The sequence below is a fragment of the Rhinolophus sinicus genome, chromosome 9 (assembly GCF_057876585.1).
Source record: "Rhinolophus sinicus isolate RSI-liver-muscle chromosome 9, RSI-T2T, whole genome shotgun sequence".
NCBI classification, from domain to species: Eukaryota; Metazoa; Chordata; class Mammalia; order Chiroptera; family Rhinolophidae; genus Rhinolophus; species Rhinolophus sinicus.
The window spans coordinates 11,632,450-11,653,211 of NC_142509.1; the positions used below are offsets into that span (position 1 = coordinate 11,632,450).

The following is a 20,762-nucleotide window of genomic DNA, read 5'->3' on the forward strand; positions in this document are numbered from 1 at the left end:
ATAAATGGAAGGCTGTGTGGTGCTCCTGGACAGGAAGAATTAACATTGTTAAAATGTCCACACTACCCAAAGCCACCTGCATGTTCTATGCAATCCTATCAAAATACCAATGGCACTTCTCACAGAACTAGTACAAATAATCCCAAAATTTGTATGAAACTACAAGAGACCCCAATGGCTGAAGTAATATTGAGAAAGAAGAACAGTTGCAGTTATTATACTGCCTGGTATCAAAGTATACTACAAGGCTCTGGCAGTCAAAACAGCATTTTTCCTGGTCAGACACATAGATCAATGGAACAGAATAGAGAGCCTATAAATAAACCCACACTTGTATGTTCAATTCATCTTTGACAAAGGAAGCAAGAATATGTGATGGTGTAAAGACAGTATCTTCAACAAATGGTGCTGGAAAACTAGACAGATACATGCAAAAAAAGAAAAGTTAAACTAGACCACTTTATTACACTATATACAAGAATAAACTCAAAATGAATTAAAGACTAAATGTAAGACGTGAAACTGTAAAACTCTTAGAAGATAACCTAGGCAGCAAACTCTTAGACCTCACTTAGAAACTTTTTTTTTTTTTGTGGGGGGTATGTCTCCTTGGGGAAGCGTAACAGAAGCAAAAGATAAATAAGTGGGACTATATCAAGTAAAGATATAAGCACAGCAAAGGAAACCATCAAGAAAGCAAAAAGACAACCTACTGAATGGGGGGAGATATTCCCTAATGACACATCTGATACTGGGTTAATATCCAAAATATATAAAGAATTCATACAAGTTAACACCAAAAAAACAAACACTTAAGTTAAAAAAATGGGCAGAGGACGTGAATAGACATTTCTCTAAAGAAGACATACAGGTGACGAGCAGATATATGAAAAGATGCTGAACGTTACTAATCATCAGGGAAATGCAAATTAAAACCACTATATCACCTCACATCTGTCAGAATGGCTATCATTAATAAATTATCAAAGAAGTGTTGGTGAGAATGGAGAGAAGGGAACCCTCCTGCACGGTTGGTTGAATTGTAAATTGGTGCAGCCAACATGGAAAACAATATGGATCCTCCTCAAAAAATTAAAAATAGAATTACTATATGACTCAGCAATTCCACTGCTGGGTATTTATCTGAAGCAATCCATAACACTAATTAGATATATGCATCCCTATGTTCTTTGCTGCATTATTTTACAGTAGCCAAGATATGAAAGCAATCTAACTGTCTATTGGTAGATGAATGGATAAAGAAGTGTTTTATATATGAGTATATACAATAGAATATTATTGAGCCATAAAAAAAAATCTTACTGTTTATGACAATATGGGTTGACCTAGAGGGTATTATTATGCTAAGTGAAATAAGACAGAGAAAGACAAATATGTGATTTCACTTATATGTTGAATCTAAAAAACAAAGTAAACAAAATAGGAAAAAATAAGTATATCTTGGGTTATATAGTGTCCAGTAAATCTGTTAGGTATTTTTCCATAATTTGTATATGCAGAGTTATACTATTCTGTCTTCCCATTGGAAGTCGGTAAGATAGGATGAAAAGTAGAAAGAATGTAGAATTTAGAGCCAAGCCAAGTTGCATTGAGATCTTTGCTCTTTCATTATTGTCTATGTGGTCTTGGAGAAATTATTTAATCTCTTGTAAATTACATAACATCTTCATTTTTAGCATCTTCATCTATAAATGATGATAATGATAAATATGTTTTAAAGTTATGCAGATTAAATTAAATCATATGTTATATGTATAGCACAATGATTGGCATATATTAAGTACTCAAGCAATGGCAACACTTTTTTAAAAGATTCTTTGGGTTGTATGTAGCTTCCCTAAATCAAATTGGATTATCTCCTATAGATAGTCAAGAAACTTTTGCAAGTCCCATGTCTTTAACCATCTCAAAGTACATTTTTTGTTGTTATAGATTGATAATAAGGGAAATCACCTTCTAGTACATGAAGAATCATCCATTAACACTCCTGCTGTTGGTGCTGCCCACGTTATCAAGAGGTACACTGCTCGGGCACCTGATGAGTTGACCTTAGAGGTAAATTCCTAAAGATGCTGTGTTAGCTCAGTGTTTGCTATCTTTCCAGCCTCATCTTTAACTGTTTTAATCATTTTTAAATTAAAAGCATCAGGTTTTTCATACCCCATCATCTGATAGCTTGGCATACCTGTCTGTCTGTCTGTCTGTCTGTCTGTCTCTCTATCTATCTATCTATTTTTTAATAGTTTTATTTTTATTAATAACATTTGATTGGCCAAAATTTCTAAATGTTGAAGAACTGTTAGTGACCCAAACTTTTCCTTTAGTCAATTTCCATGGATATGCATTCTATTCCATTATCTCAATTTTTAAAACAACTTGTGTTATCCTTTTCCTTATTTATTCCTATAATTCCTTAAAGAAAATTTAAAAATCATATATGTAGAAGAAAGTGAAAATCACCTGTAATCCCATTGTCCAGAGACAATTAAAATGTCAAGAATTTTCCCCTGTATGTAGTTCTTGTTTTTGTGTGTGTTTTTTTAATTAAATTTATTGGGGTGACATTGTTTAGTAAATATGGTGATGGAAGGAGAACTGACTCTGGGTGGTGAACACACAATGCAGTATATAGATGCTGTATTATAGAAATGTATACTTGAAACCCATCTATTTTTATTTAAGTGACTATAGTCATCCTTGAAAATTCAGCTTCAGTGTCTCCCATTTCTTCTAGGAAGTCATCCTTGATCTCCTGCCTCTGCTCCACGCAAATACAAACCCACCCAAAGTCTAGGTTGAATGTCATTCTGAAGCATTCTCATGGCTTATCTCTGACATATCACTTAATTACATTCAGTCATAATTTTTCTGTTTGTCTCTATGAGCTTCTTGAAAGCCAGGTCTCAGCCTTCCCCCCCAACCCCACTGTGTTGTTTTTAGTACCTAAAGAAATGATACCCAGTGATACTTTTTTCTTATTTGTTCATAGATTGAATTAAAGGACAGATGAGAAGAGAAATGAATGTTTTTTTACTTTTAGATGCAAAAGGAGAATTAATTTTCTTTTAATATTGGCTAATGATAGACAAAAACCAAAATGCTGACACTTATTCAATTTAATAAAAAACAGTATACATTTTTACTGTATAGAATTTAAACTGTTCTCATACTCAATTTTTAGGTTCTGTACACAAAGGAATGTAGATCTTGAAAGATACCAAGTCTGTTAGCAAATAAGGCTGTGAAGATGACTTTCCTGACTTGAAAAATTAATTGTGAATGTACAAAGAAAAATTCTTAAAGCAATATTGTATACAGTAGTAACATTCTTCTGAAGTACTTAACTATGTTTTATTAGAGATCATCACTTATGAGTATTTTGATAGAAGATAACTTTCATTAAATATGTTATTAAAAACTATTATTGTGATTTTATATTTATTATTTTGTAAAAATTTGTATAAACACACTAGTTTGAGTTTTAGAGTGAAGGTCATAAGGTAGATAGTGGAAATGTTATACTGTACTATCGAAAGAAGTGTAATTGTCATCAAATTTTACACTTACTAAGAATAACCCATTAATTGTAGACATCTTATACCTTTTCTATATGATAAAGTAATGTCAAGTGCTCAGCACAATAGCTGGCATATAGTAAGTGCTCACTAAATGTGGTATTAATAGAAGCTACTGTTGCTCTACATATGAGTATTTAAAACTGTCTTTTATAAGTGTATCTATTCACTTTTAGTAACAGCAATAACAAAATTCTAACAGAAGTGTTGAGGAAGCCTAACCTTCAAAAATCTTATGCGGTAACTCTGGCTTTCTGAAGTTACTATTCATGTGATAATTGGATCACAGTCTTTGTACTACTTTACTTTTTGTAGACCTTTCCTTAACAAATGGTTAAGATTATTAAATTCTTAATAGAAAGAAGTACGTTATTATGTTTTTCCATAAACAGTTAGCCAGAGAATAAAATAGTACTTAACCTTTTTGTTACAGTTCACATTTAAATTCTAGATATAGCAGTTGGTTTAAAAGTTGACTAAAATCATTCCACTTTAAATTTGTTTTCCTAGGTGGGCGACATTGTTTCCGTCATTGACATGCCCCCCAAAGTATTAAGCACATGGTGGAGAGGCAAGCATGGATTTCAGGTAGGCAACGGAGAATTAGGTGTGGAAAAGTTCAAAAAAACAGTTTTTCTTGATTCTTCAGTAATATTTTGGTTTTCAGCATATACTGGCAATGAACTTTATCATCAGAAATTTTAACTGCAGTGATGGAAAAATGTAGATAAAATTCAACTTGGATTTTCTGTTTCAGTTACTATTGTGGTTATTTTAATCTCCTCCTTCTTCTCTAAATGGTGATATAGCCAAAGTATGAGGCCTGATGACCACTTGGAGATTAGCAGGCCTGTGACTCCACCTTGCTTTTAATATTGTTTTAAATCATAATTTATATATGTTTTCTCAGTACAATTGTCAGTTTGATCAATATTTTTCTTTAAAAATTCATTATAACTATTAATGTATACAATGTGCTACTTGCACAGCAACAGAATCTAATGCAGTCTTATTTCCTTTTCCATATATTGCTAAATAATTTGAGACCTGATAAGTACATCATTTAGATTGACTAGCAGTAATTTCCATAGGAAATAAAAATTTCCTTTAATCTTTTAAAACTAGAAGAGCATCTAAAAATGCCTTAAGATTGTATTCTTAATATATAACCTGTTGTTTTTAGTCTATTTTTAAAAGTGTTCCTAAAATGCTGCATAAATAAAATGGTTATGCTATATAATTGGAAATATTAGTAATGATTATATAAGTATCTTGAGCTTTAACTGCATATTAAATAAAAACTATTAGGCTTTTAATGTGGGTGAGCTCCAGGTCACCAACACAGTATCTGTCAATTCAGCTACACCAAAGTTTCTGAAGACAATGGCTTCTGAGCCCAAGCAGGTTATAAATAAATTTCAAATAGAATCTGGCATCACCCTGAAAGAATTCTAACTTCATACTGTTGGGGTAATTTACCAAGATGGCTTCAGAGTAGACTAACTTTACACAGAACGTTTAAAAAAAGACACATTTATTCAGCATCATGATCAGACTATTAATACATTTAGCAATCCAACAGCCTGGGTGCAAAAAAAAGGAAAAAGAATCTGTATTAGTACCCTTTGTTGGAATGCTTTACACTTTCCACAGAACAGAAACTAAAATAACCTGTTATGCAATTAGTCACAAATACAGTCCTCAAGTTTTTTCGCCCATACACATGAACATTGTCTAAAACATGCCTTCTTTGTAGCAGATAGGCCCTGTCACCACTGTGCTTGGCTGAGTTCACAAAATCTGTTGTAACCTGTGGCTTTCCTGTCACTTCTCTGGCTCTCTTGTCCTGCTGAGCTTTGTTTCCTGACAATAATTAAAACCCCTGCCACTGCCATAGGTACTGCTACTGCTGGAACCGCCATAGCCACCTTGGTTTCGTGGTTTGGTAAAGTATTGGCCAGCACCATAGAGGCTAGAGCTTCTGTCTCCAAAGTTTCCTCATTTCATGGGTCCAGAATTTGAAGATTGATTGTTGTAATTGCCGAAACCAGTGTATCTTCTGCCACCTCCAAAATTGCTTCCATCATTACCAAATCTGTTATCGCCATCTCTACTGCCACCATATACTCCACCATTGCAACTGCCGCCAAAGCCACCTCGACGACTGAAGTTTCCTCCCCGACCAAAGTTGTCATCCCCACCAAAACCACCTCTCGACACACATTGGAGTTTCCAGAACTACTTCATCCTCTTTGACCGGATGAAGCATCATCCATCTCTTGCTTAGACAGGGCTTTCCTTACTTCACAGTTGTAGCCATTCACAGTATGGTATTTCTGAATGACAGTCTTGTCTATAGAGTCATGGCCATCAAAGGTTACAAAAGCAAAAAAGTTTCTCTTCTTGCCACTGCCTCAGTCAGTCATGATTTCAATCACTTCAATTTTCCCATGCTGTTCAAATAATCTCTTAGTTGATATTCTTCAGGGTCTAATACCACCAACAAAAATCTTTCTCACAGTTAAGTGGGCACCAGGTCTTCAAGAATCTTCTCTTGAGACAGCCCTCTTTGGTCCCACAACTCTTCCATCCACCTTGTGTGGTCTTGCATTTATTATGGCTGCATCCACTCCCTCCACACCTCCACAGTGGCATAGGTGACAAACCCAAAGCCTCTGGAGCGCTTGGTGTTTGGGTCTCTCATCACCACACAGTCTGTGAGCATTCCCCATTGCTCAGGATGGTTCCTCAGACTCTCATCAGTTGTTTCAAAGCTCAAACCTCTGATGAAGAGCTTCCGCAGCTGTTCAGGCTCTTTGGGAGACTCTGACTTAGACAAGACGACTGTGGGAGGGGAGATTTAGTGATGCTTAGTCAGCGGCATCCACAGACAGAAAGGCACGCTAATGTATTCTTAATTTTAGTTATTACATTCTTTATTTCTAATTCTTATCTTTTCTATATCCATTTTTATGTTTCCCATCTCTATTTAAGTTCTCCCTGAGATCATTGAGCATCCTTATAACCAGTGTTGTGAACTCTGGTAGATTGCTTGTCTCCATTTTGTTTAGTTCTTCTTCTGGAACTTTGTCATGTTCTTTCATTTTGCTTGTGTTTCTTTGTCTCCCCATTTTGGCTGCCTCCCAGGATTTGTTTCTATGTATTAGGTAGGGCTGATATGCCTCCCAGTTTTAGTAGAGTGGCCTTAGGTATTAGGTGTTCTGTGGGGCCCAATGGTGCAGTCTCACTGGTCACCTGATTCAGATGCTGCAGGTGTGTCCCTTGTGTGTTTTCTTTGTTCTTCTGTTACAGTTGAGCTTTAGTTGCTGTTTGCACGTCAGTAGGAGGGATTGACGCTTAGGCTGATTGATTGTGAGGACTGGTCATGATTGTAGTGGAGTAGCTGTTGTGCAGCGGCTCAACTTACGGATCATGATTCCTTTAGCAGGGCTCTGGTACCTGTGTAGTCTGCCCTTTTGTGTGTTGTTTGTAGAGGTGGTTGTGTGGTGCTCTGGTGTGGTCTGAAGCTCATCATCTGCTGTGTTGTTTCTGTAGCCTCTTGGGTGGGGCTGTGTTGCAGGCCAATGTCTGCCACTGCCTATGCCCTCCCTGGGACCACTCCATATGAGCTACAAAGTGATCTGCAAATGGTTTACACTTATGTTGGGCTTGGAGGTACCTGGGATTGGCTAAGATGTGAACTGAGGCTGGCTGTTACTATTGTCGTGCTTGGGACTGCTTAGCAAGACCACGCCAAGACCAGATGCTGCTTGTTTGGGGTTTGTAAACCTTTAAAAGATTTTAAGAAAGTCCACAGCATGAGCCAATTCAGGTCGTTTGTATGGAATAGCCACTGGAAGCAACTTGGTTGGCCACACAATTTGGGTGGCAAGGGGTCTCAGGGAATCATTAGGGTGGGGCAAATGGTGTTAGCTAGGTTGATGTAGACTCAGATCCATGTGTCTGCGTGGTGGTTGGGGTTAGAGCTCAGCAAAAAAAACAACAACAGTCGCTTCTGCCAGTACTTCTGTCTGGGAGAATGCTGCCCCTCCAGTCCTTGCTCTGAAGCCAGACAACTCAGTTCCTCCCCTTATGTACCTGGAGCCTTTTGAGCGGCTGCCCAGCACTGGAGATCAGAGTGAGTGAGTCTGTCAGCAAGTATGTCCGTGTGCAGGCTCTTTAGGAGGATCGCCTGGGATTCCAGCTGCCCTCTATCCTGTTCAGTCACAATTTCTGCTGATTTTCACAGCTAGAAGTTGTGGGGATTTCTCTTCCCTGCACTGAAACCATTGCCTGGGGAGTCTGGTTTGCAGCTGGGACTCCTCACTCCTCAGGGGGACCTTCACAACTGAGCTATCCCTCCCTCGTTTTATCCACCACATGTGGGTGTGGGACCAACCTGTTTGGCGTCTCTGCACTTCCTACTAGTCTTGATGTGATTTCTTTTGTATGTCCTTAAGTTAGAGGACTTCTGTTCATCTGGACTTCAGGTGATTCTTAGTGATGGCTCTTCTGTAGTGTAGTTGTAATTTGGTGTCGTCATGAGAGGAAACAAGCATAGTGTTTACCTACTCTGTCTTCTTGACTGAAGAGCTGTGCTCTGAATTCTTAATTGATATGAATAATTGGTGTCTTTGATTAAATATAAAACTAAGTAGAAGACTGGGGTTATCTTTTTTCTATTAAGGGGTCAGTTCTACATGTTCATGGAAATGAGCTATAAACTTAGGGTCTCAAAGATGATTAAGAAATAAATTTGGCTTTAAAATGACAGTTATGGTTTGGTCGATATTGTTATCTTTCTTATAATTTTAGTGAAGTCACTTGCTTTCTGTCGACTTTAGTTTCTTCTTAGAGAGTTCAACTCATAATCCCTCTAGTTCTTCTCACCATTTTAAACCTATGATTGTAAAAATGGTAGCTGGTTTTCCCTTCTTTCATGTGACAAACATGTATTATATATAGATTCATCTTTCTAACTCTCTTATTTAGATTCACACAAATAAGTTTATTGCCTAAACAATTTTTTTAAACAATTAGTATAAATTAAGTACTTAAAAATTAGTTTATTGCCAAAACATATTATTTATAATAAATACAGGTTTTTAAACTTCAAGAATTGATTTATAATTTATAATTAAATGGTTTTCACATAGATACGCTGTTTTTCCATCCTGATTGGTCTTAGAAAGGCAGTCATATCTGTTTAAATCATGTTGGATTATACCTGTGGGAAGAGGAATTGATTTGGGTTGATGGGGACCCTCATAAAACCAGAGGCGGGTCTTTAAATGTCTCTCACAAAACTTCATGTAAGAAAGGAATCTAATACTTCAAGGAAGGAATCCATACAATTCATTCTTCCTTGCTGTTCCTAAACACTTAGTCAGTTTGTAAGTGCACCTTATCGTTTATTGCAGGGGTGGTGTGAATGGTCAGGCATAAATTGAACATGTTATGTGAAAGTATTATGAGGCACTCTATACACAATGTTTTCTTTAATCTTCACAGAACTTCATGGTAGTTATTACCCCCATTTTATGGAGAGGAAACAGTTTCGAGAGGGTTAATAAACAGCCAAGATGCCAAATCAGTAAGTGATGGAGTAGGGGCTCCTATCAAGTCTGCTCAGTCACATTGCCTGAAGAGCGCTAAGTAGAATTTCTACATTTACTCTTATCTTATTAACTTTCTCCACCTTAGTTTTCTGCCCTATAGAAAGGAACATCCCTTCTTTCCAGCCAACAAGGAATGTTGTAAAGATTAAGTAACTATGGACTGCAAAGCTTTCTGGTTTACTGGTGGAAAGATTGCTGTCACCAAGTGTTAGGTTTTCATGTGGCAATTAATACATTGTATATATAGGGAAAAACTCCTCTTCAGGCTATTTTTGATGAGTTTTACCCTTGTTAAGTATTTTTAAACTGTGAGCATATGCCCATCCTATATTCTGTTGAGAGAGGGAGATAATCATAATTTAATCTAAGTACAGCAAGTCCTTCCTCACTTCACATGGTCAATAGGTTCTGTGACTTTATTTGAAACAATGTATAACAAAACCAATTTTACCATAGGCTAATTGATATAAACTGAGTTAAGCTCCTACTATCTCATCAACATTATAACAAAACGATACAACATTGAATGAAACAATGTTATTTGAGGACTTGCTATATATGATAATTGTAGGTCGGATCCTTTTAAAATCCTGATTTTTAAGTTTGAAATAACTGGGACAATGGTTTAGTTCATTGGTTTTCATTATTTTAAAAAAAATCCAGTGGAATTGTTAATCAAACAGAACTTATATAGAACCTCAATGTGAGAAAAAGTAACGGGGGAGCTGCCCTGGTTAGTTTAAGTCAAGCACCCTGGACCTTGTGCCCCGTGAGACATACCAGGTTAACCTCTCTTAGACCTCCTACAACATCCCAGAGGGGTCTCAGGAGAGTGTGTACCAGTAACACTGCTGGGAAACCACTAGCTTGGATTACTACTAGTAGACCTTAATTTATGTAGTGGATATATTAAATCAAAGGCTATTTTATAATTTGAACTTTCAAAAATTAACATTTTAGAGGTATTAGAGAAACTTGTTCTTTATAAGAATATTTTTCATGTGACTCCTTTTAGAGGATATTTTGGTTTTTAAATTTCTCTAATGTAAGTTATGTCTGAATTCCTGGTATTTCATACATTCTGGTGTAGATGGGTGATATATATTCAGAATGCGAAGAATAATCAATCATCCATAATTTTTGTGAGATTTTTTAATGTTTCTAAGGTTCTTCTATTCCTTCACTTGACTGTTAAGTGATATATTAGTTAGCTAGGGCTGCCATAACAAAATAATACAGACTGGATGAGTTAAACAATAGAAATGTATTTCCTCAGAGTTATGGAGGTTGGAAGTCCAAGTATTGACAAGGTTGGTTTCTTCTGAGCCTTCTCTGCTCACCTGCAGATGGCAGCTTTCTTGCTGTGTTCTCACATGCTCTTTTCTCTGTGTGCACCTCCCCCCACCGATGTCTTTGTCCTGTTTTTAATCTCTTCTTGTAAGGACACAAGTCAGATTGGAACAGGCATATACCCATTTAGCCTCTTTAAAGACTGTATCACCGAGTATGGTCCCATTTTGAGATACTGGGGGTTAGGGCTTCAAAATACGAATAGACGCCAACAGCCCTAGATGGCTAAGTGGGTGGGGACGCCTGTTGGGCAGGCTTGAAGACCCTGCACACAGGAGGCCACTCTCACACAGACTTGATACGGAACAGGGTCCTACCTGAGCCAGGCTGGCCCCTAGGCCAAGGGCAGGCAGAGCTTAGGGGCATTGGACATGACTGCTGAGAGCTTGATGGCCTCATGAGAAAGTTCCCCTGAGAATAACTGCTCTGCCCTCCTGCTATCCTCGGGCACTGAGAAGGCTGGGCAGCATCTCAGGAGGGGCCCTTCTTGAATCCTAAGGCTGGTATTGGGCCCTCATTTCATGTATGGCAGAAGGCCCTCTGCACATTGGGCATTGTGCCCTGAGGCAGGACAAATTGACAGGCAGGCCTCGGTGCTCTCCTTAGGGCCTCTCAGATGAGTAGGAAGTTCAGAGCCCAGCAGGACTCCCTGGGAGGCGTAGGAGGGCTTCCTGGAGGAGGTGCCTGTGGAATGCAGAGTCTTGTGTATGTCTTCTGAGGAGAGGATGGGCACATGACCCAGGCAGACGGGCCAGACATGGAATAGCCATGTGACTGGTTAGCCAGCTTGGTCTGGTCACACAGATGAACTCTATAAACTTGCCTTTGTCAGTAGACCATGAAGGAGGAAGCACAGAGACAGGAATCCTGTCTTAACCTAATAGTATAGGAGGAGATTAGGACTGGCCTTGGGGTAGCTTGGCTGGTGGTCTTCCTGGGGATCAAGACCATTTAAGTAGACTACTCTTAGGAGAGGGAGTGAAGGGGAGCAAGAACATAGGCCGCTGCTTCCCAGGATGGAGGCCAACTCCGAAGTGGCATGCCCTGAGCACTGCTGGAAAGCTTTCTGGAAACGTGGTGTCGTGTTGGTATGAAGGCCCCGTGTGTTGTCTCCACTTGCAGGTCTGCTCAACTTGATGTGTTTTGACATTTTGCACGGACTCCACTTTTTCTTTGTCTCTCAGTCACGTGTGTGCTTATTCTCTCCTTTCTGGGCTGCCGATAGGGTGTGACTAGGTACAGGTTTCAGTGTGGAAGGCGTTCCTTTACATTGCTAGGAACTGATGTTTATAGTTGCTGGGCTGTCACTTTGTTTTATTTTATCATTATTTAAAAAACTAATTGATGGACCTTAGATTTTAGTACAAATTTATAGAGTAATTGAACAGACAGTACACAAAGTGTCATATAATAACCCCCGCCCCCCAGCACACATGCACAGTTTCTCCTGTTGTTGACATCTTGCTTTATAATTCATTGAACAGAATTGGCAAAATGCTGGTCTTTATCAACCATCAGCTGATTCGCAGAGTTTACCTACAGCACAGAGGAAGCAATGTTTCTGAAGAGTGGTCTGAGGAACACGTGGGCCAGAATCACATGGATAAAAATAGTTGTCAGTTTCACATCCGCTCCACAATGGTTGAAACAATTTTGGGGCTTGCTTTTAGTTACAATTAATAAGCCAATATTCATACATTATTAGTTACTATAGCCCATTATTTATATTTAAGTTCACTCTTTGTTATGTATAGAGCTATGGGTTTTAACAAATATTTAATGGTATGTATCTACCATTACAGCTTCATACAGAGTAATTTGCCCTAAAAATGCCCTGTGCTCCACTTATTTATCCCTCTCGCCTCCTAACCCTTGAAAACCACTGATCATTTACTGTCTGTGTAGTTTTTCCTTTTCCAACACATCATGCTGTTGGACTCATACAGTATGTAGCCTTTTCAAACTGGCTTCTTCCCCTTAGTCATATGCATTTAAGATTCCTCCATGTCTTTTCATGGTTTGATAGTTCCTTTTTTATCACTGTCTAATGTTCATTGTTATGGATGTGCCAGAGTTTATTTTTCCACTTACTTGTTGAAAGTTATCTTGGTTTCTTCTAGTTTTGGGCAGTTATGAGTAATGCTGCTATAAATATAAACATCCACATGCAAGCTTTTTGTGTGTATAAGTTTCAGCTCCTTTGGGTAAATACCAAGGAGCGCAATTGCTGGATCAGATGGTAAGACTATGTTTAGCTTTGTGAGAAACCAAATTGTCTTTCAAATTGGTTGTACCATTTTTCATTCCCACCAGCAGTGATACTGCTCTTTCTCACCAGCATTCCCTAGTTCTCAATTTTTTTTTTAAGCCATCCTAATAGGTGTGTAGTAGTATTGCATTATTTTCTTAATTTGCAAATAAAGTCAAAGGAATATCATACTAACATACTAAAGGGTGCTATACTCTTCATTCTTCTATTACCAATAATTTTTTCTATTCTCCCTTCGCCACAGATTCTCAAGCTTGTATGTGTTTAAGAATCACCAGGGGAGCATGTTAAAATATAAAATCCCAGGACCTAATCCCCAAAATGCTGTTTCAGTGGTTGTGATTCTGACCCAGGTGTTCTTCAGACTACTCTTCCAGAAATGGTGCTTACTCTGTGCTGTAGGTAAACTTGTGAATCAGCTAATGGTTGATAAAGATCAGCATTTGCAAGTTCTAGTCTATATATTGTTTTAGCCTAGATCATAATTTAGCTGTGGGAACACAAGGATTAGTTCATCCATGTGTTTAAATTATACCATGACTCTGTTTCTTTTCTTAAACTTCTGGGAGTAGGGAGTGTTAAATTACATTAACTATAATAATTTGAAATTCTGAAATTTGTTCTTTATTTTTTGTCTCTTAGAGAGTATTAGATCTTTGACCTTTGTTTCCTGAGGTGTTTCATCATATAATGTACTTTAGAAAAAAAAAAAAAGAAAAAAGTGAAAAAACCCAAAAAGCAGAAAAACCTCTTTGCTTTCTTAATCTTCTTTTCTAAACTAAATTGCACCTGCTTTTGTGCCTATCTGTAAACTGCTGTTGAGAATGTGAGGTGAAGTGTCTGGAAAGCCTTTTTTTCTTAGGTTAAAGGTATTACACAAATATAAAATGCCGATATCTTTGAGGATTATTTGTTTGTTTAGTGCAGTGGTTCTCAGAGTTTTGTTTGGGAACCACTAGCATCAGAAGGTGCTGAGAAACATATTAAACTAGATATTACTAATCAAAATCTCAAGGGATAGAGACAGGAATCTGAATTTTATCAAGTTTCACAGATGATTAGTAAGCACAAAATGTGAGAACCAGTGATCCAGCCTCCCTTTGTTTATCCCGTGCACAGATAAAACAAAAAATAAAACAGTTTAGCAAATGTTCTCCCCCCACCCCCAGAAAATCTTCCTTAGGACTCATTTGGGATAAGCTCATCAATCTAATGGGCAAAATACCATTTAGAGATTGGCAGAATTTTATACAGCTCATGTTCTCCTTGTTCTGCACAAGAGATCAAGGATCAGCTATTTTATTTTTCAGTTCCCCCAAAATGTTATGTGAATGTTTCTGTGCACAAGTATCAGAGTAGCAGTTCTTGGACAATAAACATTTTCTTGCCTCAGGAGTTTAATGTGATTTCAAATAACGTATTTTCAGAAAAGTGTTCTTTATCGAAAATGGTAGATATTCAGCAACCTTGTTCCTTGTAGTAGTTTAATGGAGAAGGCAATCTACATGCTTATTTATATAAAGACCATTATATTTAGGTATGGAATCCAAAGTGGCATCTTTTTCATTACTCAAAATTAAATAGCAAAATATTTCCATTATTCAGTAATGGGAAATCATGTATTGTTATTTTTTAGCTATAATGTTATATAATTTCAAAGGAAGAAGGGAGTATGCAATACTACAAATAAAAGAAATTTGTAATACTTCTTGAGTGCTTTTTATGTGTGCTGTTCTAGGTGTTTTAACCTTTAATTCTCACAAATCTATCAATAAGATACTACTACTATCTCTGTTTTACTCATGAGGAAACTAAAGCATACAGGGTTTAAACAACTAGCCACTTGTTATTCTGCTGTTTAGTGTCAGAACTTAGGTAGAAACCTAAGAGTTCTGGGCAAAGAACAAGTCATAGTAGTAATTTAATGAACCAGTTGTGGCATGGATATCTACATGCCTCCAAAAAACTTTATTTCTTGCAACCATCTGGAAAAATTAACTCAAAATGGGTCATATACCCAAATATAAACCTTAAACTATAAAGGCTTCTAGAAGAAAACATAAGATAAAACTTTTGTGACTTTGGGTTAGGCAAAGGTTTCTTAGATGTAACATCAAAAGAACAATTGATAAAATAATAAGTTTAATTTCACCAAAATTTAAAACTTCTGCTTTTTAAAAGGCATTACTAATAGAATAAAAAGACAAGCCAGAGAATGGGGAAAGATATTTGTAATGATTATATCTAATAAAGGATTTGTATCCATGAAATATGAGGAGCTCTCAAAATTCAGTAAGAAACAGAACTCACTTTAAAAATGGGCAAAAATTGGAACAGACACTTCAGCAAAAAGATATATGGCAAAGAAACACACAAGAAGGTGCTCAATATGAACAGTCATTATTAGAGAAATGCTAAGATGAAAATGAGGTATTGCCACATATTTGTTAGGATGGTGAAGATATAGAGAAATTGGAATTCTCATACAGTGCTGGTGGGAATGTAAGATGCTACAACCAATTTGTAAAACAATTTGTCAGTTTCTGAAGTTAAACATGCACCTGTTACATAATCTAGCCATTCGACTCCTAGGTGAGAAGAAAGCTTACATCTGTACAAAAAGTCATACATGAATGTTCAGTTCATAGCAGCCTTATATCTATTAATAGCCCCAAACTGGAGACAACCCAAATATCTTATCAACAAAAGATTAATGAATAAATAAATAGTGGTGTCTATATAATCGAATGTTACTCAGGAATAAAAAGAAATGAATTACTGATACATACAGCAACATGAATTATCGTCAGAATAATTATGCTGAATGAAAGAATGCAGACAATAAAAGTGCATTCTGTATGTAAAGAGTGCATTCATATAAAATTGTAGGAAATGAAATGCAAAGTATAGTAACAGACAGTAGATCACTGGTTGCCTGGTGAGCAGGGATGGGGGTGGGCAGGCAGGTAGAAGGAGACATTACAAAGAGATACAAAGAAATCTTTGTGGTAGGTAAATATATTCATAATCTCCATAATGGTTAAAGTTTCATGGGTATCAGACCTTATCAAAGTGTGCATTTTATTTTTTTTTCAGGACTTGAGTTTTTATCATGGGGAATCCTTGCATAATTTTCTTTTTTTGATTTTTATGATAATGCCCCTCACAAAATGATAACGCTGGTGTCCCACATCTACTACCCCTCTGACATCTTATATAACTGTTACAATACCATTGACTATATTCCCTATGCTATACTTTACATCGCGTGAATGAATATATAATTAAATATAGTTGACATGCAATACTATTCTACATCAGCTTCAGGTGTACAGTGCAGTGGTCGGGCATCTACACAGTCTGAAACGATTCCCCCTGATAAGTCCAGTGCCCATCTGGACCTTACATAATCTTTACAACATTTCAAAATGTACTTTTTAAATATGTATAGTTTAGTTTGTCAATTGTACCTCAATAAAAATGGACAAACAACTTGCAGATGCATCTTTAATTTCTCATGTAGCTCATGCACTTGTTAGTTTCTGTCTGTTCTACCTCTGTCTTACAGTCATATCCTTTTCTTCATTCTTCATGCCATTTTCATGCTATGTTTGCAAATTCCTGAAATGGTCTTCTGCTTCTTGTCTTCCCCCATTCCATCTACCCTGAAAGTGTACACGGCTACCAGAATTTTCTTGCTGTTCCTGTCTCTCTTCTTAGAATTTATCACTTTTGTTTCGTTCAGAAGAAACATCCAACTCCTGTCATGATACATAAGACTATCCATGATCTCTGACCCCATTATACTGTTCCAGTCTTACTTTCCACTACTCTGATGTTTCAGACAAATTTAACTATCATTTCTTTCCCATTAACAAGTTGCTCTTTTCATCTACCTCTCCTTCCACTTATAATGTTTTTTTCTATCCTCTTTTTATTCATTCCAGGGAGGAAAAGTGAGACAAAATAAATAAAATTTTAAAGCAACTATAATTTTGTCTTATTTGCTATTTCATTGAACTAAGTGGGAACGGAAATTCCATCTTGTTTGTTAGTTATTTGCTATATAATAAGCAACTATTCTGAATACTCATTCTCAGTATATTCCATTGGCCACTCCAGTTTCTGCCATCACCCACTTCCTGCCTTCACATCCAACTTAGACTCTGTTAGGACCATCATTATTACATGCACCTATCACTAATATATCCTCACCCATTTTCTTCTCTTGTATCACTAGTGGTCTTTGTTTGGCTTAATGCAAAAATGGATACTTCATTACTCCTCTTACTTAAACTCTTGTCAGTATTTGATTTATTTCTTCCTGATACATTCTTCTCTTCGCAGACGTGACACAACACTTAGACCTCCTCCTACCTTCTCAGTCTTCTTTTACAGCTCATTCTCGTCTATTAGACCTCTGCAGGTTTGGGTTGGACTACCTTCTCCTTCTACCGTCTTTGTTCTAGACTATCTTACGCAGTCTCTTAGCTTAAAATACTGTATATATGGCCAACTCCCAAATTTATATCTTGAGCCCTGACCTTGTTTCTGAGTCTCAAAGCTGTGCATCCTACTAAAAGAACAATGTTTTTAAAAGTGGAAACTAGGGAGCTGGCATTTAAGGTTTCATAGAAACACAGATAAGGCAAAGAAACCAGCAGCAATGTGGTGTTTTAGGGGGAGTGAGGAGAAGGGGAGATATAAATAAGAATATCTTTAAAAATCCAGTACAAGAATTGTTAGGCCACAAGTAAATGGAACCAGGAACTGGGAAGTAAGGAATTGAGGAAATTTGCTTCCAGTTTTTGCTTCTTTCAGTCCCTAGCAGCTGCTGCTTCTTTCTCTCCTCCCCTCCATTCCTCCCTTCCTTTCTTCCTTCTAAAAGATATTTCTTAGTTTTAACAGCTGAATGGAGATGATTAAAGATCTTGACTTAGTTCCAAAATCTTAGGAGACAGACTAATTGACTCATTAGCTTGCACTGAGATGGTCTCGGCAGGGGCCTGAAGGTGGTGGACAGAGACTCTAAAGAGGAGTGGATTCTCTAAGAAGGTTTGGGGAGTGGGGAGGAAAAAAATGGCATTTATAGGTGAGAGACTATGAATTTGTCTTGGTTTGAGTCTCTTCAGTGACGTCATTTCTCTCCAGCAATAGAGAAACATACAAGTAGGGAAGTATATTGACTCAGTTTTGGTTTGCTGGATTGGTTTGGCAGAATGTTAATATTGCAAAGCAAATAAGGGTACTTATTTTTTTTTGAAAGTTCAAATGATCAAGCACAGGGTCCATACTGGGTATATAAAAAAAAAAAGTCATAGGTTCCCTAGGGGAAAAATACAGAAAGGTAGGGATGTAATGTCTCTGAATTTGAATGTCATGTGTTGTGGAATAGGAAGGAACACTACAAACCTGGGAGGATAAGAATCTGTAGTCAGAAAATAAAAAATTGGAAACTAAGGCCAAATGGTTTCAATTGAAAAAATCTGTGACATAGTCCTGGGCTTGATAAAAAAATATATATATATTTTGTTTTAATACCCAGAAGTGGGATTACTGGGTCCTTCTTTGTCTCTTGAGATAGCCTTTGTTTTAAAGTCTACGTATTTTGTCTGGTATTTTTTGTTTTCGTTTCCATTTTCATGAAGTATCTTTTTTCCATCCCTTTACTTTTAGTCTGTGTGTGTCTTTTGATCTGAAGTGAGTCTCTTGTAGGCAGCATACAAGTATGTATGGGTCTTGTTTTCTTATTCATTCAGTCAGCCTATGTCTTTTTTTTTTAAATAAATTTTATTGGGGAACAGTGTGTTTCTCCAGGGCCCGTCAGCTCCAAGTCGTTGTCCTTCAATTTACTTGGGGAGGGCGCAGCTGAGCTCCAAGTCCAGTCTCTGTTTTCCATCTTTAGTTTCAGGGCATGCAGCCCACTATCCCATGTGGGAATTGAACCGGCAACCGTGTTGTTCAGAGCTCGCGCTCTAGCCAACTGAGCCATCCGGCCATCCTATGTCTTTTGATTGGAGCATTTAACCATTTACATTTAAGGTCATTGTTGAGTGAAATAAGTCAGACAGAGAAAGATAAATGCCATATGATTTCACTTATATATGGAATCTAAAGAACAATATAAATGAACAAAAAACCCCCAGAAACAAGCTCATAGATACAGAGAACATTTTGAAAATTGCAAGATGGGACGGGGGTGGGGGTTGAGTGAAAAGGGGGAAGGGATTAAGAAGTACAAATTGGTAGTTACAGGATAGTCATGGGGATGTAAAGTATAGCATAGGAATATAGTCAATAATATTGTAGTAACGATGTTTAGTGTCATAAGGATGCTAGATTTATTATGGTGATAAATGTCTAATGTCTGTGTTGTACACCTGAAACTAATATAATATTGTATGTCAAATATAATTGAAAAATAAAACAAATTATTTACAAAATTTTGTTATGCTACTAGCCCTAAAGTTTTATTAGCCATAAATAAAATAAGTAAACCATTAAAATAGAAATTTTTAGAAAAGTCAGTGATAAACACATTGTAGTTATGTTGAAATTCTTTTTTAGGTTTTGATTGGTTGCCTCAAAGAGACCATAGTTAGGATTAGGCTCCATCGCTAAGCAGTGAATCCTTTACATTCCCATTGCTACTAAAGCTCCAGGCTTTTTTCATTGTGGTCGCTTCTTATCTAACATTCCATCTAAATTGTTTCAAAATATTTTTGAGAACATTCATTTTTGTAGCCAAACCTATACTCTTGATAGTGTGAGCATATTCTCAAGGTAGAAGATCAGAAGAATCAGGTTACACTCTGTTTTCTTTATATCTGTTCTTCCTCAAGCCATATACTTATCAAGCTGCTAGAAACCTATTCCCAGGAATTATTAGAGGTAGGGCAGGCACAGGACCAAGTGTATAGAAATAGATTAGTGATGAGCTGGAGCCAGTTGCAAAATTTTTAGGAATTTTATAGGGCAGTTGTTAAACACAGCCATTATTAAGCATATACATTTACAATTAATTGTTATTAAAAACAAAGGTAATACATACTTGAAGATTTTAAAATAATGTAGTATTGTTATCTATGCTCTGGAGGTTATTTACACTTAGTGTACTCTATGGTATAAATACTACGTAACAGGCTACTCTGCATCTCTTTTTCAACTCTGCATTCAGTTGTCTCACATCAGTAGCATGAGACCAGCCATGGTGGGAGTATTTATGCTGTAAACACTAGCAAACTCTGTAAATCAACCACTTTCCTCCTGAGGAGCCAGTTGTTAAACATTTCCCAGCACACCATAGTATATAATAGCATCTCTGGCTTCTCACTTTATCTCAGAGACTTGGGAGACAACTACTAAATTGAAGATCCTCTCTTCTTGTAAGCCTATTCCTAACCTGTTCCAGCCTTATTGTTCTTTTCCTTCTATTACTATATTTTTATTACCTGCTTACTCCTCTACCCCTATGGGCCCTAGATACTGGTCTTTTTTCCCCTCTCATTCATCTTCCTAGAGTTGAATCTCATTTTGACCCTTGCCAGAATACCCAGTTCCCCTCTCTCTTGCCAGTCAAATAAATTAGAGCCTTAGAAACAGCTACTGCTGAAGAAAGAATAGTAAATGAAACAGGATGACATAGTTCATGATCATATTGCAGAGTTCCAATCAGTTTTAATGTTTGCCATTTTAAATTTATCAGAATTATTTATATTTGGTGAAATATTAGCTTAATGTGGTATCAGAGAAGTATAAATGTTTATTAGTTATATTTTCAGGGTTGGTTACATTCTTGTATATTGATATTGAACAGCACATAGTTTCATTTTTTTATGTTGGCAATTTTTTTGTCATATACTTTATTTTTAAAATTAAATTATTGAGATAACATTGGTTATTAACATTATGTAAATTTCAGGTGTACAA

General features: G+C 36.8%; 1 protein-coding gene and 1 pseudogene across 4 annotated transcripts in view; one reads left to right on the forward strand and one right to left on the reverse strand.

Annotated features, from left to right (window-relative positions):
- The window catches only part of ARHGAP32 (Rho GTPase activating protein 32), a 330,288-nt gene that overhangs the window by 222,691 nt on the left and 86,835 nt on the right, over positions 1–20,762 (forward strand). For all 4 annotated transcript variants that reach the window (XM_019713045.3, XM_074321761.2, XM_088800825.1 and 1 more), the window contains 2 exons: positions 1,954–2,076; positions 4,107–4,184. In XM_019713045.3, coding sequence (XP_019568604.3) covers positions 1,954–2,076; positions 4,107–4,184 — 201 coding nt within the window. The remainder of the gene's footprint in view (positions 1–1,953; positions 2,077–4,106; positions 4,185–20,762) is intronic.
- Positions 5,157–6,429, reverse strand: LOC148757279 (heterogeneous nuclear ribonucleoprotein A1-like; annotated as a pseudogene).